This window comes from Streptopelia decaocto (genome assembly GCF_964273445.1).
Source record: "Streptopelia decaocto genome assembly, chromosome: 2".
NCBI lineage: Eukaryota > Metazoa > Chordata > Aves > Columbiformes > Columbidae > Streptopelia > Streptopelia decaocto.
The window spans coordinates 51,652,267-51,678,516 of record NC_138655.1 but is presented as its reverse complement, the minus strand read 5'-3'; the positions used below and the strand labels follow the sequence as shown (position 1 = coordinate 51,678,516).

The window sequence follows — 26,250 nt, the reverse complement described above, 5'->3', positions numbered from 1 at the left end:
AATTCAGTCTCCTTGGTGACCTGAAATCAACTTTTCTTTGTAAGCCAATGCCAGAGACTTCTCTTGGAAGTGGCCAAGGTACAGACATGAATGATAATGACTATGTGTTTGAGAATTTTTCCTGAGATTGAGAATAAAAATGAGTGTCGTCGTAAGGGAAGACTAATTGCCTAGACAGTAAAGCAGAGATATTGCTGCCTTTCTGTCTTGGGTTAGAGTTCCATTGAGATGCAGCAAATATCTCACTTGTTAGAAGGAAGATATTCAATTCCCTGCCCTAGATGTTTTTTCCCTAGCTCTCTGTTGCTGCTGTGTGCCTCATGGTCTCTGGTGTTTGTCATGTTCTTCATGAGCTGATGTAATTTACTAACCCACTGAAAGAAACAACAAAAAAATGGGTAGACTTCTGTCAGTTGTCAGTAAGCTAAATTAATCTCATTAAGAGGGTCAGACGAGGAACAATTATTTTATTAGCAAGCAGTCAATTTTATAGTTGCACATGAAACCACTTAGTGATGAAACTGAGTTTTATTGATCATTAATGTTGATAGGGAGTCCATTCTGATAATCTCATTAGTTACTCAATGACAGTCTGTTCTTTTTGACTTCGTCAACCATATTGTACAAAAACTATGGGAGAAGATTCTCTAGCATGTTAACCACTATAGTAATTCTGTGGATAATTTCTACACAGTTTTAAATCTGGATTGGAAACCCCCCATTTTCCTTTCTAAGTCTTATGGAGAAGAAGGAATTTTTTCAAAAATCTTATATGATTAGGTAATCTATATTAGGTTTGAGAAACCTGAAATGGAGAAAATACTTCTGCAGCAGTTCTAAGTCTCTGAAAGTAGTTTTAGATTTCCTGCATGTTTACCATTATATTGGTACTGTTAGATGCTACAAAAGTAGCTTCCTTTTGAATGAATGCAATGTGCCCCATATTACTGTAAGGAAAACTTTGAAGACTCAGAACAGAAATAATTGATTAATTACCAAAATAATGAAAGCAGAATCAGGAGGAAGAACTCTTGTAGTGCAATATGGTTTTGTTTAGAGGTATTAAGAAAAGTGCTAAACCTTGTTCAGAGGCTAATAAAAATAGATTAGCAAATAGACAAAGAAATTCACTGCAGACTTTTTTTTGGTAGAAATATTATCCCAAAATAGATTTTTTACAATATAAGCCCCATTATGTGTGCAATATTGTGTGTTCTGCTTGTTCGCTGTGGCTCTTTGTTCTTCCAAATTATACACTTAACTTCAGAGGCCTGCAATTGCTTGGATGTATTGGAAATGAGTTTATAGCGGTCTTTTGGGTAGGAGGCAGTAGGATGAGGAAGGGTTGCACTTCAGTTTCCATTAGAACACCTTAAAGGTTTTTCTTCCTCTTTCTGTTAAAGCTCTGAGAAATCTTTGGACTTCATTTCTTTTTGGCAGTCATAGTTCACATTGTATTCTTAGTCTGAAAGACTTGGAGTAATTCAAAATTCATTCACTTAAGTATTTTTAAAGGATTAGGCAATTAGAATGATAAGTGGTGCTGTATGTTCTTTGCTTATCTTGTTTGACTGTAGCATAATCTTGTTGTGTCCATCTTCCTTTCCTTGTATTCTATCCTGAACTCCCCACTCTCTTATAGTAAGATTGCTTTACCTAGACTACATATTGTTCTTTTTAAATTTTTGATGTCAGGAGTATGAACAACAAAAAACCTGTAAGATTTGTTTTCTCTTGACAGAAACTTGGTGAAACCTGGGAAAAGTAGTTAGTGGGTAAGATAATTCCTTACACTAAGCCCAGTTTACACATTGTTCCAATATATTAAGAATTGTTTTTCACATATGTAAATGTGGTATTTGGAAGTTAGTGTTTATTCTTCAGGTTTAATTTCTGTGAAAATAAGGGTTGTTAGCTGGTAAGTCATCTGCTTCTCATGGAGAAGAAGCATGTTCAGGACAAGGTCATGATGCTAGTTACATTGTGTTTTCATGGAGCAAACTACCTCAACAGCTGTTTTAAATCTGGGTACCTACAAGCTTCATTAAGCTGTTTGGAGAAGTATACATTTTAACTATAGATGATACTTGCTGTAGTTTTAATTATTAAAAAGTTAATGGGAGAGTCTCAGTAACTTTTGAGTAGCTAGCATCACCTACCACAGGTAAATCTTGCACCAGTTTTAACTGCTGAAGGTCAGTGGCAGTTCTTTTGAAGAAACATTTTTACAGACTTGTTATTTGTATGTTGCAGGAGGTTTTAGTACTTGTTTAATAGAAAATAAATTCACTGTTGGTGTGCTTTCCTTACCATGGGAAGAAAACTGGATTTCTTCTATGTTTGTTTTCTTCACCTTCAAAATGCTTGACTCTTGAAGGCACTTGTGTAAAGCTTATTAAAATGATCAGTGTAATTGATAAGAGACATTGCACATCTATTTAGATTTCTTTTAAATCAATTTTTAAAAAAATTTTTAAAGTTTTTTAAAGGTATTTACTTCTTTCTTTTTTTCTCTTTTCTCTCCATTAGTCTCAGACTATGAACTACGTAGGACAACTCGCAGGGCAAGTCCTGGTTACTGTGAAGGAGCTGTACAAAGGCATTAATCAGGCCACCCTTTCAGGATGCATTGATGTCATTGTGGTCCGGCAGCAGGACGGTACATACCAGTGTTCTCCTTTTCATGTCCGATTTGGGAAGCTTGGTGTCTTGCGCTCTAAAGAAAAAGTGGTAAGTTCGGAAAGCGGGCCAAAACAAAGTTTTGAATACCAATGCATTCCATTTTTCCCTCCCTTCCTTCCTTCCCCAGCCCTCCACGTACCCAGTTAGCAGGCTGATTTATTACAGAGCAGTTTCTCATATATGCTGTACAAAGGGATAGTTTTGGAATGCAAAACAGAACTTCCTGTGGTAAACTCTGCATAAAAAAAACTGTGAAAGAAAAGCTTTGACAGCTCTTGAGCTATGCAAAAGAGTAATGCAAACATATAGACTTCGCAGTCTTAAAATGTTTACATGGCTATTTATTTACTCATGTAAGTATGCTGGGAAATAAATGCATAATGCCATTTATCTGATCCCTGAAGTTGCAAGCAACTATTTTTAGAATGTCTGGAGGACAAATAGAGCATGTCTTAAGGGCTGGTGACTTATCATAAATATTATTCCTTGTTAGCTCTGTTCAAGGCTGATATGCAGTAGAAAATACAAGCAAAGAAAACCTGGGAGTGAAGATTCATTCCTATGTGGGTGTATTTGAAAAAGAACCTGGTACAATTCCTTGTCCAGCCAGTGTGAAACTGTGGCACTGCCAGAGCAGATTGTCCTGCTGTCCCCCTTCCCATTGGCTTTAATAATTGTGCTCAAGGGAGTGAAGTGAATTGGGCTGTAAATTTGACTGAAAAAGGGACCCGTTGTGGGGGGACTTGACATTACTGTTAATAAGGGAGTACTGTGTATGGCAGTATTACCTGAGGATGTGATACCAAAAGATGGATTGATTTAAGCAGAGCATAAAAACTCAGGATTATATGCTGCTTTTCATAGAAGTGAAAGGACATTGCAGGAAACTACCCCATCTTTATATTTTGATTGTAAAAGGATAATAAAGCGCAACTAAAGAGAGTTAAGGTATTTTTTTGCTAACAGTCATACTGGGAGTTACATGCACTAAAGCTGTAAGTTTATCATAGCAACTAGCAGCAGTTTCTTGTTTCTTTTTTGTTTTGATTTCCCACTTGCTAGTGTTTTTCATAGTGAGCATGCTGATGACAGAAAGTTGATTTTTTTTTTTTTTTTTTTTTTTCCCCCTTAACAATTCTGCAACAGCCCACATTACAGTTTTTCAGCGAGGTACCAAGAGAGGTGGTATAGCTGTACCTTTTTAATGTCTAAGCAAGTGAGATACACTTACAACAGGAGTGATTGTAAACTTGAGCTTTCTAAATGTCTTTAATGACACTTCTGAGAAGCTGAGCCAAATTTTAGTGGATTTCAGCTTCTGTTTACCTCTAAAGAGCTGTTGAATAGTAGAGAATGTCCCTGGAGTTGCCATTCTGCATTTAAATATTCTCTTACTAGTCAGTTGAATGTTTATTACTGTGTTCTGTACACATTTTTCTCTGGTGTATTATGAGGCCAAGATGAATTGGTAGTCTCAAGATGTATGGGAACACAGAATATGCATGTCTGCTTCAACTTGATACTTAAGATATATACTGAAGTCTCTAGAAACCAGCATGAGGTATAGATACTAAAGTTAGAGAAGGTTGGAAAAAATTGAGACGGAACTTAACTGGATGCCTAAAATTTCACAAAGAGGAGGAAGTAAAATAGTCGTATCTTGATTTTAGAAATGCATTTGTTTTTTTCTTTCATTTTCGTAAGTGCGGGGAAGGGTAATCTCTCCCTCCTGTGCAGTGTAACCGAAGTTAAAGTACCTTTTTATGAGAATAAAAACATTCTTCCTCTGATGAAAACACCATGGTTGCAAAACGGTTGTGGTCCTGTATACCCATAAACTCACATGCAGGAAAATCTGAAACAACATTGACTGAGTTACAAAAATAATCGTGGTAAATCTCTGTCCCACTGAACCAAAGGCAGCCTTCTGGAGACTTCCAGTGTTTTGTCTTGAACTTGTGGTATTTGGGACTCAGATTTGTACCAGGCCCCAAATCAGGTTGAGCTTTAAACATATGAACATGAGCAGTCTCAATGACTCATTAATCTCCCAGGAAATAAAGAGTAGATCAATATTTATTATTTATGCTTCTAGCTCTCCAAATTAGTTGAACAAGATTCAGTCTTCAGATGCTTTTTTTCCTGTAGGTGTTAGGGTCTCTGCTAGGAGCATGATGTATTTTGGAGGTTAACAAAGTAAAGAACATTGTTATAACAGACTTCATCCAAAAAGCAAAGGGAGAAGAAAGAGGCATGGTTATACAATGGAACAAAGTTTACTCTCAGAGCAAAGTGAGGTCAGCGTTTTCCCGTGGGATTAATTATTTACAAATATTTCTTGTCTCTTTTCACAGATTGATATAGAAATCAATGGCGATGCTGTTGATCTTCATATGAAACTGGGTGACAATGGAGAAGCTTTCTTTGTACAAGAAACTGAGGAAGAAAATGTAAGGGACTTGTGCTTCATGATGGCTACAATGCAGTATTAATAGAATAACACCTTAAAATTGTTGTCAAAATAATTGTTGTCAATATTGTAAATTTCACGTAAGCTAGATTTGCTGTGACTGAATCTTAACATCACTTTCATTTGCTGCCAAGATGCTTGGTGTTTTGTACAATTCTGCTACCAGTGATAGTAAAGTAACTAATTCTTATTTCAAATTAGGGCATTATTTGAAAGATTTGCTAGTTGTTGGTTTTTTTAATGCGTTTTTGTATATTCATTTTTGTTGACTACAGTTATACAGATTGCAGTGCCTTATAATAATTTTTGCCTTAAGTTCTTATAACTTGAGTTACTGACATCTGTACTAATACAGGCTGTCTATTTTGACATATTTTTAATTTGTCTTATAATTTTTAGTATAGTTTTTCACTATTTTATCTATGAAACTTTCACCAGTTAGCAGTAACTTCTTTGGCTTGGGAATACTTCTTGTATTGTAATACAGTAATTAATCTCCCAAGAATCTATTCCACCTGGAAGCTAATGAGCCTCTGAAAAACAGGAATAATGTTTCATTTTTAGTCTGATTTCCTAAGGATATGGCACCTATGTAATCATAATATTTATCAATCTTGAACTTTGTTTTTGATCACTTTTGAATCTTTTGGCATTTTTCAGCAAGGCAAGTTCTAAATACAAAGTTCCAAAAGTTTGGAGGAAAATAGCCAGAGAAGAGAGAAAAATATTTTGTCTGAGTGAAGTAAAAGACAAAGTGTTAATTTCTTGTTGCTCTTAGGAATCAGAGTCTTTCAAGGAAGTGAGCTTAATCTACTTTTTAGTTTAAGGCACTACTTGTTTACTGTGAGAGATCAGAGAAAGGTCTAATTTTGAAAGGAATTAAATATAATTCAAACTGGAAGGAGAAAATAAGCATTAAGACCCTGAGTGACAGTTGGGTTAGAGACTCAAAACATTTAAGAGGAAGGAAGGTTGGGTTCTTTTTTAGCATACACAGTGATTAAAGTCAAAACCGAAAGCAGTTTTTTATAGATGCAGGCTGTGTCAGCCATTGATGAGAACTGATCAGTCTTAAGACTTTCAGAAAACAAGGATGATAACCACTACCTTTGTCCCCAGTACAGTGTTTTAAAGAAGCTATTGCACTTGCTTAGATATATTTTTATAATAGGAGTGCCTTATCTGTGTGTAATGCATTCTGGAAAGCTGGTAGTTCATACTGAAACGATAGATGGCTACAAAGCAAAGGGCTAAGTTTGTTTTAGTGCTTTTAGACTTTTTTTTTTCTCAGTATGTCTGCTACTGATCAATGTGTCCTTGTGGTCATCTCTTGAAGCTACACTTCAGGTATAAATGATAAAGCTCTTATCAAGTTCTTGATGCATCCAGAAAGGTTCTTTCAGGTGGTCAGTTTTTGCTGTTTTCACATCTTGACATTGAAAAGTAACACCACATGCCTCAATTCATGTAAATCAGGCCTATTATAATGTAACTTTCAGGCATCATTTTTCAGCCAGTTTCCTTTACACTTTTTTTTTTTTTAATGTTTTATGTTGTTATTCTGGATTATTTATGACTAAATATATAGGATATTAACTTTATTTTAGGTGCTATGATTTTATTTGGAGGTTTTTCCCAATGCAAGATCTGTGTGTCATTAGTGCTGCCATAAGGCTGTATTTTGTTCTCCTTTTTCCACTTTACTTAAAAGCAGTGGAACAAAACTTGGTCTGTAACTCTTAACTCAAAGGATAAATTGAATTTAGTATTAAATAATAGCAGTGCAGACTTCGAATGCACCAAACGTAGTCTCAGTGCTCTGGCTGTTTCTGATCACAGTGCAGTTCCTGACTAATTCCTGCATAAGAGTCCTGTAAAATAATGGGCATCTTGTATTTAGTTCTGTTCTTACCATGAAATTGAGCCCATAACTTTTTCTCCCTGCTGTGCAAATACCATTCTCTTCAACTTTATTGTTGTTCCTTCACAATGTGTTTGCTTCAGTCTAGGTGTCAATATCTTTAGGTTTTCTGTTATGATGTAAATAAACAGTAGGCAGTTGATTGATAAAGCTTTTCTTTCATTTGAATTGTTCATTCAAAAGGCAGTGAGTTGTAATTGATAGAGGGTTGTTTGGGTTTTTGTTCATTTTAACTTGAGTAAAGTATAGTTGAAGGTTTTTTTTTTTAAGATACTTTACAGAAGTAGTGTCTGACATGGATGACAGGACTGAATGCACCCTCACAAATTTTGCGGATAACACTGAACTGGCAGGAGAGGTAGACAGGACAGAAAAAGAACCACCACATGGAGCCGCCTAGCCAGGCTGGGAGACTGGACCAACAAGATTGACACAAGGTTTAACCAAGATACATGTGAAGTCCTCCATCTGACTTAGAAGAATCCCACACAGCAGTAGAGGCTGGGGTCTGGCAGGATGAAACGCAGCTCTCTTGTAAAGGCCGGCAGTGTGCCCTGGCAGCAGTGAAAGCAAATGTGTCTTAGGCTGCATCAGTAAGAGTAGAGCCAGCAGATGGAGGGATGTGGGATGGTCTCACTCAGTCTAGTATTTTGTTAGGCCAAACTTGGAACACAGTTCTGGTGTACCAAATTCTGGTCTCCCCAGTTCAGGAGAGACATGGAAAATTGAAGGGAGTCAAGTGGAAAGCCACCAAGATGATCAGAGTGTTGGAGAAGTTGACACAGGAGGAAAGATTGCTGGAATTGGCTGTGATCAGCCTGGAGGAGGCTCACGGAGATCTAACCAGTCTTGCAATACCCATGAGGTAATTATAGAGCAGATAGAGGTGCTCTCTTCACAAGGATGCCTGGTGATAAGACAAGAGGCAAAGAGCACAAGGGGGAAATTCCAGCTGGATATGAGAAAAAAGTTTCACTATGAGAACAATATGGCACAGCAGCAGGTTGTCTAGAGAAGTGGTAGATTCTCTCTCACTGGAAATACTCAACCTTTGGCTTGACAAGGCCCTGGATAACCTAACCTGGGGCCCTACTTTCAATAAAAGATTGGACCAGATGATCTCTGGATATCCCTTCCAATCTACACCTTTCTGTGAATCTGTTTCAAAATAAATACGGCAGCAGTGGATTTAATTTAGCCTATAACATATTTACTAAGTGTGGATAGAGAAGGTATGCTCAAGGGCAGATAATTTCCTCTGAGTGGGTATTTGTTTTGCTAGCGAAATCAATTGTTTATGTCTGAAACTGTGAGAACACTAACATTTATTTTTCTGAACTTTTTGTAATTCCTCTAGTGAACTTGCTTACTTTCTGGATACCAGCTTTATACCACTGGGCTATTTTATAGTTCTGTGTCTAAATATAGATGCAGGGATTAACCTGTACCAACAACTATACTGTATGCACAAAACAAAGTATAAAAAATGGTCTGTCTTTTTTTTTTTTTTTTAGGAAAAAGTTCCTGCATATTTGGCAACATCTCCAATACCTACTGAAGACCAGTTTTTCAAAGACACTGACAATCATTTGAAATCAGGTGAAAATGAGAGGACAACATGTGCAAACTCAGAAATTCCACACACTGTGGAAACAGAGACTGTATTCACCCCAGGTTCTGTGAAAAAGAAAAAAAGAAGAAGAAAGAAATATAAACAAGATAGCAGGAAGGAAGATCAGATCTCTTCTACTGGGACGGAAGAGATTTTTGAAATGGAAATAAGCTCAGATGATGAAAAAAGTGTTCAGCCCCTAAGGTAAACTCTCAAATACAAGCTGACTGCTTTCACTGTTACCACTGAAAATGTAAAAGGTGACTTGTACCTTTCCTCTATGCAAATAATGCATTAAGTTTCCATAGGCTTTTCCTCAAACAAAATTCCAAAGCATTGTCTTCCACATCCTTACAGAATCCTTCAAGTTTGGCCATTTTTTTCATCAACATGAAATCCAATTATGCCCATTCTGATCAAGAAGTGGTGTCATGAACTGCTGTGTGACTGAGAAGAAGTTTCTGTGTAATTTCTCTGAGGCAGAGGGGTCTTGTAGTGTGTTTGGTAACCTCAATGTAAACTGCAGTGTGGAATGCCTGTAGTACACCACATCTGCATTTGACTTCTCTGTAACTTGGTGTTTACTTTGGTAACTGAAAACTACATAAATGAATGCTCCTTCATGTTAGTAAAGAGAATTCTTTACATTGGTGTAATCATAAAGGGAGGAAAAAAAGTAAGTCCTGCGTTTTGAAGTGGATAAACTATTTAGTAAAGTGGAGCTTGTGGTAAAGTGGTAGCATATACTAATAAGCTGAAGGAGCTTATATGAGAAATAGGAAAGATTATAGTAATAGAAGAAAGCTATCAAGCTTAAAATCCAGGAAAGGCTTACACATCAGTTTTATGTGGAAGTTTCTTAGGCTGCTTAATAAAAGAAGTAGACTTAGGTTTTAGACAAAGCTAGCTGCTTTTTTGGACAGCATTGCTGTTAAATGTAGTACTGTCTGAATAAATTCAGGATCTGGTCTGGGAATTTGAAGAATGGTTTGGTATAAGATAATAAAGTGTAACTGAAAAAACTCCTTCAGTATAGGTCTTCAAGGGAGTCTCAGATTTAATAACTACCACTCAAAAAGGTTAGTCCAACAGAAGAACATGAATCTGTTACCACACCTATGACCAATAAAATGCACCAAAAAAAGAAGAGGTATTTTAAAGTGTTTTCTAGAATCTGTGGCTTTCTTAGTTCATTTGTCTTATTTTTTCTCTGTCATATTTATGTCAATGAATTGTTCTTTAGATAATCACTGCTCTGTTTAATTGTGAGAATTGGCATTTTGTTTGATTTGAGATTTTTCCTTTTTTCCTTTTATTCCAGTTTAAGAAAAGCAAGATCTTTGTTCAGTCTTCAGTATGAGAGTATTAAGACAATGATAATTTGTCTTAGTGAAACTATCAAAACCAAAACCATCAAGTACAGGAAGAAAGAAAACATAACCAATTAATTATTTATTCTTTCGTACATTATTACAAAGTTATGAAAAATTTAGGAGTGTCACACCAATAATGGCTGTTTTCATCCAGTGTTTAGAATTTGAATTGCTATTTTACCAATTATTTTAATTTGACTAGAGATGAATAAAAAATTGTAGACTTGACTGAAATCTCAAATGTGTAGTCATAGCTGAACTGACCATAGTGTTTCCATAGAGGTTACTCTGGTTTTATTTTTTGTACCCTTTAGAATGAAAGATAGAAAAGGCTTTCTAGTTTTAAATATTGAAACAGAAACAGCAGAAGAAATGATTTCTCAGTCAGAGAAGAGTGTTACGACATGAAAAGAAAAAGATTTTTTTAAAAGAATTTTGTTTTCTTGTGAATAGCAAGTAAATGTAGGACTGAAAAAATACACTGTAGTGGAAGCCCAGAGACAGTAGCCTTGTAGCTGTGTGTCTCTTAGTGGAGTTCATAGACAGTCTTACAAAAGGCTTACACTGTTTTCTTCCCAGCTAAATATATGGTTGTGAAAAAACGTTCATAAGCTTTCTTTTCACATTCTATGGGGATGTAAGTTGATATGAGCAGGTTTGATTTGGTTTGAGTTGTTGGTTTTTGGTTTTTTTTTTTCCAGTTATAAATGTGTAGCTCTGGAAAAAAAAACAAAACAAAACAAACTCAACTAACTCTTACTAGACATAGCCTCAGATTTCAGAGTGAAACTGGGAAAGGAAAAGGGAGGCTGATGTTCTAACAGGAAGGTCAAAAATTCAGCCACAGATACCAGCATGTAATGTCTTATCTAGTTCTATTCTTATAAAGTAGAAAACAAGCAGTTTCCTCCTCCTTGGGAAATCCATTTCCAAGTGTTTATGCAACTTTTTAAAACATACGTCCTTTGTCTTTCCTATTAATAGCTATGATTCAGATGTATTAGTAGTGCTTGACTTCCCTAAAATAATGTCAGGGGGACTGAGGTGTTACAGTGCATACACTCAGGCATAGAGGGCATTATTGCTGCAGTGCTAAGGGTTTTAAAGAGTTAAAGAAGTTATCTGTCTCTCAAATCTTGTATGTTTTTTTTAGGGCATGTATAAAGTGGATAAGGATGAGAAGCAGCGGTAGCATTGTTTGTAAATGTTGCAAAATAAATAGCTTAGAATTGATAGTGGAACTCAAAGTTGCAAGTTGATGCATAATGATTTTCCCCTCTTATTTTCAATAATCTTTGGCTGTATTTGGATTTTTAACCTTAGAGACCAGATGTATCCGATTTTGGATGAAATGAAATTCTTGTAGTCTTCATATGAATTCATTTGGTGGCTAATTCCCAGTGAATCTGTTCAGTACCACTAGTGTGTCATCCTGCCCCCCTCTAATGTCATAATATTGAGGACCTCTCTCTAATAATTTGCTAGTGTGATTACTTAATTGTTCAATAATACCTTTTTCATCTTTTGGAGATACTTAACACTGGATACAAGCTAAGATAGTATGAAATGTATTTCTAGCACAGCTTGGTTTATGAATACAAAGGATGGCTCTCTGTGGCTCTCATCTCAATGCAAGCTGTCATCATTGAGTTTCATAAGAATAATAATACTAAATAAGAAGTGGAGCTATTAAGATATTTTTAGGGTTTAGTGTTTAGCAAAGTCTACATGGTCTTCTAAATGAAAGGCTTGTGCAAATGAAGTTGATTAGTATAACTGCTTAGGGTCTGAGTAAGCATGTAAATTCTAAATAATTATGTATTTTAATATATAATGTTAAAATATTTTATTTTCTCCATCCATAAAAGAAATTAGGATTAGCCTTCCAAAAGAAGTCCAGTGCAACTGTGCTGCTAATGGAACTAAAAAACTAAAAAAACTTATATTTTTTCTTTCCTAATAATGGCTTAAAATAATTTGTATCATATTTTAAATTCAAATTCCAGGTTTATCTTCATTGTATTCTATCCAATGCATAGCTGTGATGCCCTTGATCTAACCTCAAGCAAGTTAGTTGTATCCTGAGAACAGCTATTTGTTCAATTAAATTCAGAAAGTTGTAAAAAGGTCTGAAATGCTTATGGTGGAAATATTTAAAAGGGAATTGTGTGTAAAATACAGTGTATGCCTGCTTAATGGGTCTTACTGTTGGTTGAGGGTTTTTTGTGTGTGTGTGTGTGTGTGTGTGTGTGTGTGTGTGTGTGTGTGTGTGTGTGTTATAGATACTGAGTAGACCTCCCAGTGGAAAACAAACCCAACAGTTCTGAAAAGCAGCAGCACTTCTAGCTAATTGTTGTAGTTTATGTCAATTTGTAAACTCTTGGGTAAATTTTGAGGCTAGTACCTGCTCCTGTTTTCTTACTGGTTTTAATCTGCGAAATGTGAGGTCATAAACTGCATTGTCAAAACTACATTTTCCATTGAACTTTTTCTGTGATTCTAATGTTTACGTAGTAAAGGTTATGTGTAAATCATTATGTTCATCTTTGGGGTTTGGTAATATTAGCTATCTGTATAGAGTGATGCCATTTATGCTATTGTGATTTCTTCAATATTAACTTACTACGTGCCAAGAGTAGTAGACTTCTAAATTTGCAATATTATCAAGTATTAATAACAGTTTTTATATGCATTTTAAGTTATATACAGGTGTGTTGCAAACAATGAATTCTTTAAGTTGTATACTTCTTTCTTTTGGTCTTTGATTTTTAGTAACATATAAGTAACTTTTCTAAATGAATTAGTAATGAAGATTTCTTAAAGCTGACTTAATGTCTCATGTATCTCCACAGAGGATCCTCAAATTCATCACCAAAGAGTGAAGAACAGAAAGAATCTTTGATTTATCACTCGAAGGATCATTACCCCTTATCTGATGGAGATTGGTCCCCCCTGGAGAAGTAAGTCACTTCGTAATGTCATCATATATATAACGATGAATAATTATAAGAAAAAAATAATGTGCCTTTTTATTTAGTTCCCCCCCTGATCTGTAAAACTATCAAACATGCCTAACTTCTGTGGTATCAAATGCAGCATTTGATACTTACTTAGAACTTTGGGAACTTTCTTCTCTGCTGTGTGCGTTAAACAAAATCTGTCTTTTTCTCTCTTTTTTTTCCCTACTCAAATGAAAAAAAAAAAAAAACAAAAACCAAAGAAACTAACAAACAAAAAGCTTTCATATTGAAATTCACAGCTGAAGAAAGAAAATGCCGTTAATAAGATTTTCATAGGTTGAGATGGGTATGGAAAATGAGTATGTTCCCTACAAGTCACTGTAACATAAGGAGCACTTGATATGCCATAAAGCAGAGTAAGTTAGAATTTGCCAGGTGAAATTACTTGGGGTAAAGCTATGTTCTAAACTTGAATCACATTCCACTTCAGAACAGATGATTTGCTAGTTACTGGTGTTCTTGATATCTCTGGTTACCCAGACATGCCAGACACAGAGTCATTTGATTGTGGATTCTTACAAATGACATAGTATAGCTCACCAGTCAGTTTTTAGTTACAGGGACTAGGGCATTTCTGTTTATACATTCAAACTCTTCTGTTTCTGATGTTCATCCTCTTGCATTCAGTTCCTACATTTTTCAAGGCTCACCCTTTGGATTTTTACCACTCTAATATCAGTCTCTATTTGCATAAAAAAGCATTCTGTCCATATGTGGTGGCACTTGAGGCAAATTTTTGTCTTTTCCTGAATATGCCATAGAGAATGGCATATATATAGTGCATGGCATGCTGAGCAGCATCTTGATTCATCTCATCTCTTTGAGTGTTCAGTTTTACTACTTTTCTTTTTGACTGAGAACTCCACGTCATAGCAGATACATTCACAGTGTCAGTGAGGGTTACTGTTCAGCCTTGTGTGATATCCATTGTTGCATGTCAACTATCCAGTGCACAGGTGCCTGTTCTTCTGTATCAATAGATGGTAGTGCAGAATAAAAGAGATGAAGCTTCACAAAGTGCTTTTTGAAGTGCATATAATCTCTGCTTTGGGTGTTTCCAGGGCTGTGACCTCAGTAGAGTCTGAATGTACCACACCGTGCTCAGTGCTGCCAATTCCCCCAGTGCACAGCTTGGTAATGAACAGAAGCAGTTGGACAGGAAATCCCATTATCATTCCTTTTTATGTTTTGGGCTGACAACCACATCCTCAATTGTACTTGATGAGAGGTACTCTTCAAACGTTCCCCAAAGGTTTGTGGCTTGTAACTGAAAAGCAGTCACTCTGACCTTGAGAATTGACATGGTGTTGTATAGATTATATCAGCTAGATAATTGTAACATAGAGGCTGGTGGTACCTAGAGTTCTATAAACTGAAAAGGAGCATAGATTAGCAGGCTGTATCTGAAGAGATATGATTCATGCCTCTCTTCTTGTTTACGTATTTAGGCAGTAGTCTGCTCTAAGAACTTGTTTGTGCGTCATGTAAGATATCTAGGCTCTTTGGTTTGGGGTTGTTTTTTATCAAGGAGCTCTCCAATACAGACTGCAGTGTAACAGAAATTGGTGATTTTCCTTTCCTTCTTTGGGAGTGGGGAGTTGAGTGAGGGATTCTGTCTCACATGAGCCAACTAGGAGAAGAGAAATTTTGCATTAAATTACTCCTCTTAAGCCACCAAAGAAAGTTTCTATAATGTAGCCATTGTACACTGGAAGAGTAATAACCTCATTTTTGGAGACCTGGAAAAAGCTAACTGCCTTTTAGTTGAATTTGGTCGTATTGCTCTTCAGAGTCCTTGCCGGGAACTAACTGAAACCCAAGTCTTTTCAGTGAGGCCAGTTTGGAAGGGACTCAAAAGATCATTGGTCCATGGGAAAGGGAGACTAAGTCTCCCTTTCATGGGAAAGGGAGACTAAGTGAGACTATCTAGCACCCTGTCCAGTCACAAACTGAAAGTGTCTTGTGATGGGGACTACATCACTGGGGAAGTTGTTCCAGCGAGTGGCTAGTCTCACTATAAAAAAATTTCTTCTTATATCAAGATGAAACTTCTCCTGCTGCAACAAGTGCAAAGAGAAGGGGAAGTCCTGCATATTGGATGACGTAACTAAAGACCCCAGTACAGGCTCGGATCTGCATGGCTGGGGAGCAGCCTTGCTGAAAGGGACCTGGGGTTCCTGGTAGAAGAATCTGAACGTGAGGCAGCAGAGTGCTGCTGCAGCACCAAAGGCAAACTGGATCCTGGGCTGCATCTGCAGGAGCGTTACTAGCAGAGATAGAGATGTGACCATCCTGCTCTACTCAGCACTGGTCAGGCTGCACCTGGAGTGCAGTGTCCAGTTCTAGTCCCTACAATTCAAATCCAAATATTGAGGTTAATATCTCTATTAAAAAAAAAAAACAACAACAAAACCAACACAACAAAACAAACAAAAAACCCCCCAAACACCAAAAAACAATACACACACACATGCAAATCCACTCTGATTGTCAAAACGTAAAAAGAGCTGCATTTCTATAATGTGCCCTGTTTAAGAAAGGATAGACTTGGACCTGTCCTAACACTAAATGCTATTTCAAAGCAAGCTTTTGTGTTTCCTTTCCTCCCTAAGATCATAAGAGCAAAATTATTTTGAAATCACACCTTTCTAGCATTGTGTAAAGTGAGTCTTTCTGGCTTAAAAGTAGTTTTGGCTAAAATAAATTTTAGAGGTCTGTTTGTGAATTATGGATAATAACTGCTGCAGGAAAAGTAGGCTGAAACTTTAAAAGGTCATGTAGTCCAAATATATCTGAAGGATGTTTTCAAGCAATCTTCCTTCCCTCTCATGAGCTATCTTGTTAATGTTGTTTTTCCCACATTGGGAATTTGTGTTGTTTCGTGCTTTTGTGATTTATGTTTGCAGGACTTTTATTACTCAAGTCTTGGCATAGCAAGCTTAAATGCTATGTTTTTAAAGAGGAAAGGAACTTAAAGCTCATTTCTGTCCTACTTTCAGATAAACTTTTTTATTTTATTCTGTTTTGTTTGAAAAATGGAATGTGGGCCGAGTGGAGAGCTATACCTATAATGCAGATATAGTGAAGGAATCTGTCTAGGGTGATTGCTGTTTAAGTCCTTTAATGTGATTTTGGTTTTAACCTAATTTCTCACTGTCTGAAAACCCTCTGGGCTTCTTGCCATGTTGCTGAATAATTGAAGCTCTGTTAAGCTGTAGAAAACTCTACAATAGCTGCACAACAAATGCATTTTAAACACTGTAGCTTTCTTTTTTGTTGTTGTTGTTGTTGTTGATTTGCTAGCCCTTTCTCTGAGCCAGTCTGCCCTAAAAGTGATTCAGAACTAGAAGTTAAACCTGCTGAGAGCTTGCTCAGATCTGAATCTCACATGGAATGGACATGGGGAGGATTCCCAGAATCAACCAAGGTAAATTTATTTATTGTCTCTAACTTTACAAACTGAGTTTTGGCATATCTAAAATAGTGTCCGAAGAGAGAACTGGAAATCTGCTGCTGTTCTTCAGAATAATTCAGCTGAAATAGGAAAGTAGCACCCCCTTGTGGCTGCCTGATAGTCGGATTTGGTGAGTTCAAAAGCTGGTCGGCAAAGTAATTCCAGAAAAGCTACCAGTAAAAATCTGAAATTTTTGAATTTTTACTTTGAAACTGAAGAAAGCAACTTTAGAAATTAATTTCCTGTATTTTTGGCTAAGTTGTAGTTCATTCCAGGGGAACTGTGGCCTTAATATAGTAAATTTGTTACCTAATAGGACAGGTGGTGACAAAAGCCCTCATATGTCCTCATTTGTGCTTTTTTCTTGCCATGGTTTGGCCAAGTCAGAACTTCCTCTATGCCAGTTTCTTTACTGAACTTGTAAATAAGCTAGTATGAAGCTCCTGTTGCAGGGAACTCTGCTAATAAGGTGAGACACGCTCTGTATTGCTAAAATACATGTTTAAATTCTTACTCAGTTTGCTTGTGACCAGGACTTGTACCATGAGTAAAAGTTCAATGTTTAGAATAGAATAAAACAAACATGTGAATTGAAAGGATTGACAAGAGTTTTCTTTTTCAGATAAGCAAGAAAGAGAAACTGGAACATCCCAGAACAGCTACCATTACTCCATCAGAGAAGACTCATTTTAGGGTCATCCTCAGGTCTGATGAAGTTGAAGATTATGATGATGTGAAAGATTCCGTCTGTACAGTACTGAAACCTGAGCCAAGAACTCATCCTCTGCTTAAGCAGATGGATGTTAAAGAATCTCTTGCTTCTGCAATCACAGAACCGCAAGATCCCTTGCCATTAGATGCTGATCATAATTCTAGACTGTTGGTGGACCCTTTACCAGAAACAAAGCCAATAGCAAAAACTGACTCTCCTTCAAAAAAGAAAGGTATATAATAAAGCAATTCTTTCCTTCAGTGTGATTTACCAAATTTGAAGCCATAATGGAAAAAGTATAAATATATTTTTTCAGTTTTTCCTATTCAAAGACTTATATGACTAAAGCTATAATTAAAATCTTGGATTTATAAATGCCACAAGTGAATCTGAATCTTTTACAATTATGTTTGTACTTAATGTATCTGATAGCTTCATCTTAGGAATCTTAATTGTTAAAATTAACAGGTGTGCACAAGCGAAGTCATCATCAGGGGCCCGATGATATTTACTTGGATGACCTAAAGGCTTTGGAACCTGAAGTTGCAGCACTTTACTTTCCCAAAAGGTAATTTTGAATTAAGGTTCTGCTATATTGCAGTTGCACTATTTGAGTTATTATGTGTATGATGTAGTTGTTTATGAACCAGTTCTAGTAAAGAGAATTGGATTTCAAGTTTCTAGGCTTTTGTGGAGTAATCAGTACTGATGTCATTGTGCAAATCTGTTTCTGGTTTGACAAGAAACACATTGAAAGATCACGTGGGAGATAATTACTGAGAGTTTTCATCTTTGTGCAACCTGCAAGTGTAGAGAGAGGGGAAGTTTAAACTCCATGCTCCTTTCGCACCAGTACTCTATTTTGCTGTATTGCTAGGTCTAGAAAAGCACACATCACTTTATTGTTTTCATGCCCTGTTGTTGTGGTTTAACTCATTAGGCAGCCAAACACCACACAGCCACTTGCTCACCCCCACCCCCAGTGAGATGGGGAAGACAGCTGAAAAAAAAAGTAAAACTCATGGGTTAAGATAAAGACAGTTTAATAGGACACAAAGGGAAAATACTGCTATTACTACTGCTACTAATACAACTAATAAAGAATTTACAAAATAAGGGATGCACAATGCAATTGCTCAATACCTGCTGACGGATGCCCAGCCCAGCCCTGAGCAGCAATCATCCCCACCCCAGCCAGCTCCCCCCAGTTTATATACTGAGCATGACGTCATATGGTGTGGAATATCCCTTTGGCCAGTTTGGGCCAGCTGTCCTGGCTGTGTCCCCTCCCAGCTTATGCATCTCCTTGCTGGCAGAGCATCGGAAGCTGAAAAGTCCCCGACTTAGTATAACCACTACTTAGTAACAACTAAAACTAGTTGTTCTCAATATTATTCTCATTCTAAATCCAAAACACAGCACTGTACCACCTGCTACGAAGAAAATTATTTCTGTTCCAGCTGAAACCAGGACAGTGTGCACCCCTTACTCTATGCCATCTAGGTCATGCCCAGGTCCCACACTCTGCAATAGATTCCAATTAATCACCACCACTTTGCCTTTCTTTTGATAGATACACACAGATATCATTTCTTCAGTCCATGGGCCATCCCTCTAAAATGCCCATTGAGTTCATTTCATCCATGACTTTGGGCTCCATCTGTCGTAAGAGTCCTTCAGGGCAGGAAAGATGGTGTGTGGTATTGGATTGTTGTATGCTGAAACCAGCTCTGGTTCCATCACTGCTGCACTTGTGTGGTTCTGTCATCACTGCTCTTGGCTCGGTTTCATAAAAGTTCATTCTTTGTTAATCTGGGTGACTCTTTGATATGGCATATAGCAGCCATAGTAGCGATGACATACAGTATTATGTAGCAATTAACATTATACAATTCAAGTCATTGGCTATTCGCACCCCAAATCAAATCCACTTAAGGTTCATACACATCGGACTTCCCCATCCTTCAGCATTACCCACCAAGTGCACCCAGGTCCTTGAGCAAAAGCAATCCCATGGATGAGTTTGCCTTTGCCTGAGGCAGGAGTAAGCCAGACTGTCCTCTTCAACATTTTTTTTTTTTTAATGTTCATTACAGGGAGTTTAACCCCTTCTAAAGTACATAACAGTTTTGATTGGGCACGGCCAGCTCAATTGGCAGATCCCCTAGTGTTGACTAACCAAGTGGCCTTTGCTAAATTTGTATCCCAATGTTTGAAGGTCCCACTACCCATTGCTCTCAGTGTAGTCATTAATAATCCATTGCATCATTTGATTTTTTTGGAGGCAGGTGCATGACAGGGGATGTAGTATACCCACTGAATGCCATGCTCTTTGGCCCAAATGTCTATGAGATTATTTCAGAAATGACTCCTGTTGTCCGACTCAGTTCTCTCTGGGGTGCCATGTTGCCGTAGGACTTGCTTTTCAAGGCCCATGATAGTGTTTGGGGCGGTGGCATGGACATGGCATATGTTTCCAGCCATCCAGTGGTTGCTTCCACCATTGTAAGCACATGGTGCTTGGCTTGGTGGGCTTGTGGGAGTGTGATATAGTCAATCCACCAGTCCTCCCCATATTTATATTTCAGCCATCATCCTCTGTGCCACAGAGGCTTTAACTGCTTGGCTTGTTTGATTGGATGGGTGTACTCTTCAATGGATAAAGAACTGGCTGGATGGCTGGGCCCAAGAATTGTGGTGAACAGAGCCAAATCCAGTTGGTGTCCGGTCAGGAGTGGTGTTCCCCAGGGCTCAGTATTAGGACCATTTCTGTTTAATCTCTATCAATGATCTGGGTGAAGGGATTGAGTGCACCCTTAGTAAGTTTGCAGATGACGCCTAATTAGGTGTGAGCGTTGATCTGCTGGAGGGCAAGAAGGCCATACAAGAGGGATCTGGACCGACTGGATCACTGGGCTGAGGCCAGTTATATGAGGTTTAACAAGGCTAAATGTGGGGTCCTGCACTTGGGTCACAACAACCCCAGGCAGTACTACAGGCTTGGGGAAAAGTGGGTGGAAAGCTGCCTGGCAGAAAAGGATCTAGGAATGTTGATTGACAGCCAGCTGAACGTGCTCCAGCAGTGTGCCCAGGTGGCCAAAAAGGCCAACAGCATCCTGGCTTCTATCAGGAACAGTGTGGCCAGCAGGACTAGAGAAGTGATTGTGCCACTGTACTTGGCACTGGTGAGGCCCCACCTTGAATCCTGTGTTCAGTTTTGGGCCCTTCATCGTGAGAAAGACATTGAGGTGCTGGAGAGAGTGCAGAGAAGGGCAACAAAGCTGGTGAAGGGTCTGGAGCACAAGTCTGATGAGGAGCGGTTGAGGGTGCTGGGGCTGCTTAGCCTGGAGAAAAGGAGGCTCAGGGGGGACCTTATCGTTCTCTACAACTACCTGAAAGGAGGTTGTAGCATGGAGGGTGTTGGTCTCTTCTCCCAAGTAGCAAGTGATAGGGCGAGGGGAAATGGCCTCAAGTTGTGCCAGGGGAGGATTAGATATTAGGAAAAAAAATTCTTCACAGAAAGGGTTGTCAGGCATTGGAACAGGCTGGCCAGGGAAGTAGTTGAGTCACTGTCCCTGGAGGTGTTTAAAAGGCATTTAGATGAGGTTCTTAGGGATGTGTTTTAGTGCTAGAGTTAGGTCATGGTTGGACTTCATGATCCTGAGGGAGCCACTTCAGTCTTGGCAGCCTGATCCACTTGCTTTTTGTTTTGATGTTCTCCAGTGGCCCAGCTCTTGGGTACATGAGCATGTACATGATGTACTTTTACAACCAGGTTTTCTACCTGGACTGCAATGGGGCAGCCCAGATGGGTTTGCGTCTGTGCTGCCAGTTTCCCAGCTTTCGTTGCTCATAACTACACCCGCAGGGCATTTGCCACCATTCACAAGTGAGTGTAGAGATAAAGCACTGGCCATTTTTGTTGGTCGGCCATGTCTGAAGCCAAGTAGATGGCTTTCACTTCTGCAAATTGACTCGACTCACCTTCTCCTTCAGCAGGTTCTACAGCTTGTCATACAGGACTCCATACAGCAGCTTTCCACCTCCAATGGTATTGTACTGTACAACAGGATCCATCAATGAACAGGGCTTTTTTTTTTTTTTTTTGGCTTTTTCTGGTAGTTTATTATGCAGTGGCATTTCTTCAGCCTCTTCAGCACCTTGTCCTCCAGCAGTATTCCAAAATCTTTGCCTTCTGGCCAGTCTGTGATCCAGTTCCAAGATTCCTGGGTGACTGGGGTTTCCCGTTCAAGCCTGTTGTGTGATCAGTGTGACCTATTACTCCATGTAGCATGAGTTGCATGGTGTGTAGAGGGGACCCTACATTTGAGCATCCAGCCCAGTGCCAGCAGTTGGGGTGCCAGGAGAAGCTGTGCTTCAGTACCAACCACTTCTGAAGCAGCTCAAACCTCTTCTATGCTGCCAATAGCTTTTTTTTTTTTGTTTGAAGTATAGCGAGCCTCAGGTCCTCTGTATCCCTGACTCCAAAACTTGAGGGGTCAACCTCGAGCCTCCCCTGATGTTTTCTGCTAGAGGCTCCAGGAAAGGCCATTCTCCACAGCCTTGGTGTAGAGCACATTTTTTACATCTTGCCTGGCTGGGACTGGCCCAAGGGTTACGGCATAAACTGCCTCCTGTTTAACTTGTTCAAAGGCTTGTTGTTGCTCAGGGCCCCATTTGAAATTGTTCTTCAGTGCTCGTTGTAGGGGCTGGAGTAGCTGCAGTGCCTTGTCACCAGGATTTGAGTAGCCACAGTGCTTTGTCTCCTAAAATACTCCCTGAAAGAATGACTGTCTAGGAGGACCTTTGTAAAAGTACAGCTTAATAAGGAAGAAGGGTTTATTGGTTTATGTTAAAACTAAAATTTTAAACTTTTCAGTTCTTATTGATTACATTACTTGGGGTCAAACTAATAACTCTAATCTTAGATGACAATGAGAATTTTTATTTAAAATGCTTTTCTATTGTATTTTTTCCAAACACACTGTGTTCTAAAAGCATCAGGCAGTGTCCTTTTTCCTTTTATTCTTATCGTACAGCTTTCTGATGAAGATTGAGGAACACAGCATTGTTGTGCAAAAATAGAATGTACAGGATCTTCTCATTTAAATCAATTTTGTTGCAAGCAGGAGAAATGTAATTATTTTCCAGTTTAGGTGAATGTTCAGAGAACTGGAAACTGTCAATCTGCCAGTATTATGAAGGGCTGGGAGTGTATGTGTGGTTTTGTCTGTTCTTTGTTTTGAGTTTATGTTGTAAAGTGATGTAGTACTTAATCATCTTGCTGTTGCATTTCTTTTTTTTTTTTTTTTAGTAGCTTTTTATGTAACTTAAAAGTCTATACATTTTTTGCAAGTGAAATAATTACTGAAAATGTGAACTTTTTTTATTTAGTGATTCTGATCCAGGCTTCAGGCAGTGGACAGAATCAGATACCCTTTCTGGTTCCCAGTCACCCCAGTCAGTAGGAAGTGCTGCTGCTGATAGTGGTACAGAGTGCATGTCTGATTCCGCTATGGACTTGCCTGATGTTACGCTTTCGCTTTGTGGAGGTCTCAATGAAAATGGAGAGATTTCTAAAGGTATGTGAAAGACTAGAACATAAACGGTAATAAAGCTCAGGTAGCTAAACAAACAAAGTGGCTTGAATGCTCCAACTTCCACCTTGCAAACCTTTGGATTATTATTAGCTCATGTTGACAAAAGGGAATGGATAATCTTTCATTTTTTAAAATTCTCAAGCATCTGCCAAGCAGAAATAGCAGAACTTAACCTCAAATTAAGCAAGAGCATTTGATGTCTTGAGAAGCTTTCTGTCTCCTTTTTTTGCACTACATTTTGCATATATGACCGATCACTCTTCTTTCTGGCTGCAATTACTTGCTTAGTCCTATATAAATATTCATAATGTGTATTCTTTCGAATTGCCTGATAATTTTCCTTTATTAGTTGTTTTGGTTTGGTGGTGGTGTTGTTGTTGTTGGTTTGGGGTTTTTTGGTGGTTGTTTTTTTTTGTTTGTTTGTTTTTGTGGGTTTTTTGGGTTTTTTTTTGGTTTTTTTTGTTTTTTTTTTTGTTTTTTGTTGGGGTTTTTTTTTGTTTTTTAAGCAATTAAAAAAACTTTAGCTATTGCGTTGGACTATATTTTACTGCACTCTTTGTTTCCTATCCTAAACATTTGTTAACCTTTAGATTTTACCACCTGATTCTTCTGTTTTAATGCTCTGGTTAATTTTAATATTGAAGTTCTATGCATTTTTGAGGGAACTTCTAGGAGCACGTAGTTTTCATGAACATGTACTGCAAAATTTTTAGTATAAGATTTTTAATGTTCATCCAGTCTCATCAAGTGAAATTTAAATGCATCAAGTGAAATTTAAATAAAGGCTCAGAACAGCTCTGTTGGTAATACAGTAATAATATTAGATATGATTCAAAAAATTATGTCTTCCTTGCAGGGATCTCATACTAAATCATGAATTTCTATAAACCCATATATTCTCTAGTCATGAAAATGCTATTTATAGTTGGTGATTAAAAAAAAACCTGAGAAGCTGACAACATCCTTCTCCCTCCCCTTTTAATGTAGTATGTAGGCCCCTTGCCTGCCATAATAATTAAAAAAAAAAACTTGCTTAGACAAGCATGGGTCTCTTTTTCCAGCCTGCAAGCTGAATTAGTTCCTTCCTTCCTCCTCTTTATACTCCCTCTTCTAATTTTCTGATTCTCATTAATGTGACTGTTGAAGTAAGTGGTATGAGGCCTTCCCTGTCACTGGGGAGGCAGTCACGAGGCTCTTGACAGGCCTATATTAGCATATCTTGAGTGATGCTGCAAGATCAGCAATGACTCTGAAGTGACGGAAAGCATTTTCCTACATATAAACTAATCAAACATCTTGGGATTTTATAGTATTATTTTTGACTAAAATCTGCTTCTATTGCAGAAAAATTCATGGAACATATTATTACTTATCATGAATTTGCCGAAAACCCTGGACTCATAGACAATCCCAATTTGGTAATAAGGATTTATAACAGGTAAATTCTCTATATCATGTAATTAGGTCAGAAGATCTCATTTAAAATCCATCCTTTAGATTGAGTGCATTTCTCAGCTTCCATAGCAATTTGTGTTTTTGGTGGATCTGTTTCTCAGTCTCAAAGAGAATGATTTTGAAGTGAAGATTTGCATTAAATTTAGTTTTAGCTGGAGTAAGATTTTTTCCCAGCAATTACCACTGGTGTTGAATTGTTTAAAGTCTGCTTGCAGAAAACTAATATTACTTGTTGGCAGCAAATATGTATTTTTGTCAACAAAAGGGTAGTTTAAACACTGATATTTATTGACCTCTAGTCAGGTTTTATAATATCTTATCAATAACGTGTTTTAAAACAGGTATTACAACTGGGCGTTGGCTGCTCCAATGATTCTGAGTTTGCAGGTGTTTCAGAAGAGTTTGCCCAAGGTAAATACATACATGTATAGTTTTTTAAAAATATATTGCACATAGTAACATATTATTATATCTTGATGTTGTTTCTCTATACAAATTAAAAACATGGCTAATTTTTCAGGCAACTGTTGAGTCTTGGGTCAAAGAAAAGATGCCAAAGAAGTCTGGAAGGTGGTGGTTCTGGCGCAAGAGAGAAAGCATGACTAAACAGGTAACAGACCTATTTTTTTTTTTCCTCTCAGCTGTTAAAAAAATGAAAAAGCTTTTATTTGCCAGAAGTGCCTCAGAATGCCACTGTTGTAGCTCTGTCTCTGGCAGCTGAGAGTTACTCAGTGTTACAGTAGCCGTAGCTGCTTCTGTATGTTTAGTCTTAAATACTATTTTCTTTATTTGCTGTTGCAAGTTGCTTCAACAAAATTAATTAATTTATTTATTGTTTATTCATCTGTTGCACAATATTCTTAACATTCTTTCTTCTAAGCCATAAACAGTTGACAGAGCCTACTTTTCAGTCACTGTTGTATGTTTTAAGAACGTATACACAAATATTATGATTCTGTACTGCATCATAGATGTTATGTTGAGGCACCCTATTTTAGACAAAACTAAGTTTTCTAAAACTTGAGTATGTGCCTTAAATTTGCTTGTCCCCCAAAAAAGTGAATTTTACAAGCCTAGAGGTTGATAGCTCCTTTAATGGTAAATTAATTGTATTAAACTAGTACTTCTCAATTTCTGGCATGCAGAGTTTTGTTTCCTGAAATAATAAAAAACTTTAATAGATCAATTATTCATAAGCATCCTTTTCTTAAATCATTTACAGAATGAGCGATTCTGAGACTTACTATACAGGGCATTTCAAAAAGATGGACCCAATTTGAAATCACTATATTTCTGCAACCATGAACCACCCATGAATGAAACTCTCACAGTCCGTACAGCAGGTGGATGGAACACAGAGCATTTATAAAAGGGTTACTAAAACTTGATAACTCATTAAACTGTTTGTAAATTTTTGTGTAATTGTAACATGTTGGGTCCATGTTTTTGAAACACCCTGTAGTTTATGTACTGTACTGATACATATTTGCTTAAGTGTGAACTGTGAATTAACTTGGATCAGTTTAAAATGCTTAAAATGTCTATATGTTTTTATTATCCTGTTGCTTTAGATACCAGAGGCAAAAGAGGGGAAAACTGAGACACAAAGAGCAAATGAACTGCCAGCAACTATAAAAGAGCAAGTTAATAGTAGGTGTGTTCCTGCCTGAAGACTATTTTGAGGACTGAATAAGGCCCTTCTTTTATCTTTTTTTTTTTTTTCCGCTTTTTTTCCCTTTTTAATTTTTTATGGTTGAACAATTCGGTAGGAATTTACAATGGTAAGAAACATTTTCCTCTAAGCTACTGAAGAGAAACCAGATGTGTTTGGCAAACAATTCAGCAAAATAATGTGGCAGCAAACATTGTAGGAACTACAAATACACTACAATTACTTCCTACATCCTATTGTGTTTACTTCTTAAATTGTAACATAACTGACAGAGTAACA

General features: G+C 37.5%; 1 protein-coding gene across 2 annotated transcripts in view; it reads left to right on the top strand.

Annotated features, from left to right (window-relative positions):
• LPIN2 (lipin 2) overlaps nt 1-26,250 on the top strand; it is a 48,466-nt gene that overhangs the window by 11,332 nt on the left and 10,884 nt on the right. For both annotated transcript variants that reach the window (XM_082044206.1, XM_082044205.1), the window contains exons 2-13: nt 2,530-2,730; nt 5,037-5,132; nt 8,588-8,889; nt 12,911-13,018; nt 16,382-16,505; nt 17,155-17,476; nt 17,713-17,812; nt 22,639-22,826; nt 24,189-24,282; nt 24,641-24,710; nt 24,820-24,909; nt 25,871-25,953. In XM_082044206.1, the coding sequence (XP_081900332.1) occupies nt 2,539-2,730; nt 5,037-5,132; nt 8,588-8,889; nt 12,911-13,018; nt 16,382-16,505; nt 17,155-17,476; nt 17,713-17,812; nt 22,639-22,826; nt 24,189-24,282; nt 24,641-24,710; nt 24,820-24,909; nt 25,871-25,953 (1,769 nt within the window). In that variant the 5' untranslated portion in view covers nt 2,530-2,538. The remainder of the gene's footprint in view (nt 1-2,529; nt 2,731-5,036; nt 5,133-8,587; nt 8,890-12,910; nt 13,019-16,381; nt 16,506-17,154; nt 17,477-17,712; nt 17,813-22,638; nt 22,827-24,188; nt 24,283-24,640; nt 24,711-24,819; nt 24,910-25,870; nt 25,954-26,250) is intronic.